Source organism: Helianthus annuus, chromosome 3, assembly GCF_002127325.2.
Source record: "Helianthus annuus cultivar XRQ/B chromosome 3, HanXRQr2.0-SUNRISE, whole genome shotgun sequence".
In the NCBI taxonomy this organism is placed as follows: Eukaryota; Viridiplantae; Streptophyta; class Magnoliopsida; order Asterales; family Asteraceae; genus Helianthus; species Helianthus annuus.
In genome coordinates, this window is record NC_035435.2 from 79,817,481 (window position 1) to 79,823,394 (window position 5,914).

The following is a 5,914-nucleotide window of genomic DNA, read 5'->3' on the forward strand; positions in this document are numbered from 1 at the left end:
AAACTAAGAAACTTAAATGAATGGACCTTTTTTTGCTACGTGTTACACCTTTTTACAGATGTGTTACATGTTACAACCAGAGAGTGTCACGTATTACGTAACAAATTTTATTTTTTCAGAAAAAAATGAAAGTCTACAAAAATTGTTACACGTAAGACATAGCAGCCTCTAATTATTACAAATAACACAATATTAAAAAAGTTGAAAAAAAGTTCCATTCATTGAGTTTTTGGTTTTCTTTTAGTCCCTCCCCTCTCTCCTGTTTTTTGTCTCAGGTTGTCCGACCCAAAATTTCCCTTTTCCTTTTTCATTTCTTTCTGATCTGCTTCATGCCTTTCACCTGTTTGTAGAAAGTCCTAAGAGAAAACTCATTAAAATTTACAGACCCACATCGAATCTTCAACCCTTACAAGATTCTACTTTTCTCTTAAAGGTGTGGATCTTCAACCTTGCATCATATTTTCTTACATCTGCTGTAATTTATGTACCCTAATTTCCTCTTTTCGAGCTAAAAGCTTGTGCCTTTTAATAGTTGTCTGAACATTTTCTATGATCTAATAATGTTTGATTTTCTTAAGTCACTTAAGTTTGACCCCATCTAATTAATGCAAATTTGTGGCTTCAATTTTAATTTCAAGTTGTTATTTTGTAGTTTAGCTTGAATTTTAACATGGGTTTATTCAGATCTTTGTGGTGCAGAGTTGATGAAATCTTAGCTTTTTCCCCATCATTTTTTTTTTAACAGTAGTTTAGTTTGTACCATAGTTGTTAAAAGCCATCGCCTCTTGCGCCTAGGCCCATTTTTCAAGCGAGGCGAGGCAGTTGCGCCTTAAGTCGAGGAAATTGCGCTTTAATTCTCCAGGTGACGGTTCAGGTGCACATTCCGGCGAGATTCCTGGATTCCGGAGAGTTTCCGGCCAAATTTTCTAAATTCCGGCAAGATTCTAGCCAGATCCGTACTTTTATCTAAGGAAAACTACTTTTCTACACTAATTCACTAATATTTTAGAACTTTTGGTACTAAATAAATGATATAAAGTGTTATATAATAGATTACTATTCTTTTTCTAATACATAAAATATTTTTAATTTTTTTCATTATCCGCTTTATTTTTCTCGGGCCCTTGCTTTTTTTGCGCTTTGCGCCTAGGCCCCTGGAGAGGCCTATGCGCCTTGAGTGCGCCTAGTGCCTTTAATAACTATGGTTTGTACTGTATAATACCCTTTTTTTAGGTTGTAAATCTTAGGGGCTGTTTGGCAACATCTCAATGGTTAAGTGCTGAACCAGTAGGTGCCTGTATAATGTTTAACCGTTCAGAGGCAAATGTGTGACCAATTGAGATTAGAGGTCTTAACCATTCGGACTCTGTATAAATCTTAACCATTCAGAGGCAAATGTCTGAACCATTCAGACATTTGCTCGTGAAACAAACAGTCTGAACCATTAAGTGCTGAACCAGTAAAGGGTCTGAACCATTAAGAGCATCATTAAGAGGTAAACAAACAGCCCCTTAATTAATATTCACTTAGGAACATGAGGTATCTATTGTAGATATGATTGAGGAGGGTATAAAGAACATGCTTATAGTATATGCTTATTTCCTAAAACATGATTAAACAAAAACAAGTGGCAAAAAAGATTGTTTTCCCTCAGCCACTTTCTAGAGCATTTTGACTTTTTCATTACATACAACTTGCTTTAGTCAATGTTGTTTTGGATGCACTTCAACCCTTCAAAATTTGTGTTAGTCATTAGCCATGTGATTAGAAGAGACTTTTATGTATCTTTTGTTCATTACCTTTAATATTGTTATTCGGGACCGGGCGTTGGCGGATTGATTCTGTAAGAATGTAACCGACCCGACTTTAGGCTAAAACTTGAAAGTGTTCTTGAAAAATATAGAAAGTTAGTACTTGATAAAGATGTGCAATTTAACTTCTTTTGAGGCCCATGTGATATGATGCTTTTTCCCTTTTTCCATAATTCTGATTTACAATTTTTTTGTGTTTTTCTTTTTCAGCTGTGTTCAGTGAGAAGAACTCAAGAAAGAAATCTTGTTTTTTTTTTTTTTTTTTTTTGTAGTTGATGTCTTTCCGTAGCATAGTTCGTGATGTGAGGGGTGGATTCGGGAGCTTATCGAGGCGGGCGGTTAATGATTTGAGTGATAATAGTGAGGCGGTGGTCGTGGTTCAAAACAGTCGGTGGGCGAATCTTCCACCGGAGCTTCTTTTCGATGTGATTAGAAGATTGGAAGAAAGTGAAAGCAGTTGGCCTGGTAGAAAACATGTTGTTGCTTGTGCTGCGGTTTGTAGATCGTGGAGAAGTATGTGTAAAGAGATTGTTAGAACCCCTGAGTCATGTGGGAAGCTTACTTTTCCAGTTTCCTTGAAGCAGGTATATAATCTTTTTCTTTTTCTGTTATTAATTATTTCTGCAATTACGCTTTTTTAATAGATTATTATTATTATTGTAATTGTTTTATAGAGTAAAGTTCCCGTACAAATAACTTTAACGTACTAAACGTACGAATAGCATGAAAAAGGCAAAAAACGCGGTGGCATTTTCGTAATTATTTGCTCGCAGGGTAATTATCAAAATGACTCTACAAATGATCCTGTAGAGTAATTTTGATATTGTAGAGTAAGTTTGTAAAATGTTCTTGTAGAGTAATTTTGATGAAAAAACTATACCCCAAAAAAACCTAACCCCCCCCCCCCCCCCCACACACACACACAAACCCAAACTAAATGCTAAAAAAAAACTAAGCCATAAAGCTAAATTACTCTACAAGATCAAAATTACTCTCTCTACAAGATCAAAATTACTCTACAGGATCATTTGTAGAGTAATTTTGAATTGTATGTTGTTTGATAAACTCGCAGAGTAATTTTGATTCACTTGTAGAATAATTTTAATGCAGAGTGATTTTGATACACGTGTAGAGTAATTTTGATAATTACTCTACAAGATCATAATTACTCTACAAGAACATTTTACAAAATTACTCTACAAAATCAAAATTACTCTATAGGATCATTTGTAGAGTAATTTTAATAATTACTAATAATTACGAAAATGCCACCGTGTTTTTCAGCAAAACCTTCAGTTCGTACGTTTTGTACGTTAAAGTTATTTGTATTTGATCTTTTGTCTTGTTTTATAATGTTTCAGCCGGGATCTCGTGATGGTACCATTCAGTGTTATATTAAGAGGGATAAATCCAACTTGACGTACCGTCTATTCCTTTGTCTTAGTCCCGGTGAGCACTTTTTTTATTTTTTATGTAATGATTTTATTTTTTATTCACAAAAGTAAATTGGACCTAGCCGGACTGGACAGGTGTTGGGCCCCTAGGAGTTAGGAATGTCGGGCCCAGCTCGTTAACACACTTAAATTGGGCCTCTAAGGATTGAGCCAATGACCGGTTCGGGCCCGTCTTTATGCATCTTTAGATATAAGCTAGGTAGGAACTTCGCGGTGCTCGACCTGATTTAGATCCCATTATCCGGTTCCGAAATTGGATGAGGCGGCGTAGAGAAGAGATGAAGGAGTTAACAGAATAAACTTTTTTTTTAACAAAAGTTTTTTTTAAGTACAAGGGTAATTTGGTCATTTAACAAAAGTTAACAGAATAATTTTAGTAGTGTTAGAAATTTGGACTGAAATGGTTAAGAAAAGTGGCTATAGGGACTCAGGGCGTTAAACATTTTGATTTTGGACTCGAGTGGTTAAAACCCATAAAACACAGGGACTCAAAAAGTAATTTACCCATATATCATTCTTATGACAGTTTAGTTTTTGACTTTTTGTAATCGGTTTTATAAAAAAAGATGGACCAGAAAGTGTTGTCAGGTGAACTCGATAACGTGTATCAGGAATAACCCCTCTTGACCAGTTACCCAACCCGCCCATTTTGTCCGTGGGTGGCACCTTAGTTTTAAAATGCGTGCATCACATGATGCAGCGATGAGATCGCATCGCCAGATGTGATTCTATGAAGTGCGCATCAGTCACATGATGCAGTCTGATGTAGTGCTTTATGCAGCTGACCAGTGTTTGAACAAATTGGAACGCGGTTGCAATGGATCTAACTAGAGATGAGAATATCTTATATTTTAATGTTTAAAGGTCAACAAGTTAAAATATTATCTATAAATATTTTTTTAACGAGCACATCGCTTACATGATGTGTGTGCTACGCGTATTGTGCATCACACATCGGCTTTTGAGATCAAAATGCATCGGATTGCCACACTCTTTTTAAACCAAGAGAGGCCCACCAAGTATTTGTGTATGAACAAGGATATTATTTCTTCTATTAATTTGTTTGAATTTTGTTAATGCAGCAGCTTTGCTTGTAGAAAACGGAAAGTTTTTGCTTTCTGCAAAAAGAAAGCGCAGAACCACGTGCACCGAGTATGTCATATCAATGGATCCCGATAACATGTCCCGATCAAGCAGCACTTACATTGGAAAGCTAAGGTAGATAACTAAAGTTCTGTTGTTTTTTTATTTTCCAATTACGCATTTCTCATCCGAACACTCTTTTAAGTTTGTACACAACTATGTTTATTGCATGTGTTTCAGATCGAATTTTCTCGGGACGAAGTTTATAATATACGACACACAGCCTTCACAATTCAATGCTAATGTACCACCACCGGGTCGGTCAAGTCGAAGATTTCACTCCACGAAAGTCTCACCAAAAGTGCCAAGTGGCAGCTACAACATCGCCCACATCACCTACGAGCTTAACGTTCTCGGGACACGGGGCCCACGCAGGATGCACTGCATCATGAAGTCAATCCCCGCGTCATCACTCGAGCTAGGCGGCTCAGTCCCCGGTCAACCGGAACTCCTCCCTTCCCACCCCTTAGAAGACTCTTTCAGAAGCATTTCCTTCTCAAAGTCCCTTGACCGGTCAACCGAGTTCAGCAGCTCGAGGTTTTCCGAAATCTTGGGTGCCGCCATATCAAGCGACGTCCCCGATAGTGAAAAGTCGAAATTGCCCTTGGTGTTAAAAAACAAGGCGCCTCGGTGGCATGAACAGTTGCAATGCTGGTGTTTGAATTTCAAGGGACGGGTGACGATCGCGTCTGTGAAGAACTTCCAGCTGATCGCCACCCAACAACCGCCAACAGCACCACCACCGCCACCCGCAGCAGCAGGAACGTCGCAGCCGGCTCAACCGGAGCATGACAAAGTCATCTTGCAGTTTGGCAAAGTCGGTAAAGACATGTTCACCATGGATTACCGGTATCCATTGTCTGCGTTTCAAGCTTTTGCTATCTGTTTAAGCAGCTTTGATACCAAACTAGCTTGTGAATAAAACAAAAAAAAAACACACAAAGAGGTTTAAAAGATTTTATTTGGAATGATTAACGTTGTCCAGGCGTGTTTTATGTGAAACTCCGAAGTTTAGCTGCTATTGTTTGTTATCCAATCCTTTAAAACTATCTAGTGGAAACTTTTAATGGTTTTTTTTTATGTTTAATAAATAATATTTTAATATGGTTGAAAAAGATCTTGTTTAATAAAGGTGGTTTTGTTATTACAATATAATTATGATAATTATGTTTGTAGCATATGCAAATTGCAAACATTGATGACAATTATAGAGAAATAACAAACTTGTGGTCCTATGCTCCTATTCAATAATAGCTATTGACTTTTGACTATTTCAGATATGCAACTTATTAATACGAACAAACTGAATGATGGATCTAATTTTTTTGGATTTAAAGAAATAATATAATAAAACGAAAACTTAAATGGTCGATTTTACATTTGCAAGTGTAGAACAACAATGAAATATAATTTTACATCATAGTCCACTACACCATTAACGTTACATGTGGATATCATTTTAGTGATAAAACTCTTTGGTGATCAAACTGTAATAAATCAGTAGAA

General features: G+C 36.7%; 1 protein-coding gene across 4 annotated transcripts; it reads left to right on the forward strand.

Moving 5' to 3' along the window:
* Positions 1-233: 233 nt before the first annotated feature.
* LOC110928938 (tubby-like F-box protein 8) lies at positions 234-5,523 on the forward strand. 4 transcript variants are annotated; one of them, XM_035987530.1, is made up of 5 exons: positions 234-433; positions 2,022-2,395; positions 3,173-3,260; positions 4,351-4,483; positions 4,589-5,523. In XM_035987530.1, exons 2-5 carry the CDS (start codon positions 2,087-2,089, stop codon positions 5,328-5,330), a joined length of 1,272 nt encoding a protein of 423 aa, XP_035843423.1. In that variant the 5' UTR covers positions 234-433; positions 2,022-2,086; the 3' UTR covers positions 5,331-5,523. The 4 variants fall into 4 exon arrangements, with proteins under 4 accessions (XP_035843423.1, XP_035843422.1, XP_022027700.1 ...); XM_035987529.1 differs by having other exon boundaries at positions 235-433; positions 4,348-4,483; XM_022172008.2 differs by having other exon boundaries at positions 235-433; positions 2,084-2,395; positions 4,348-4,483.
* Positions 5,524-5,914: the final 391 nt, after the last annotated feature.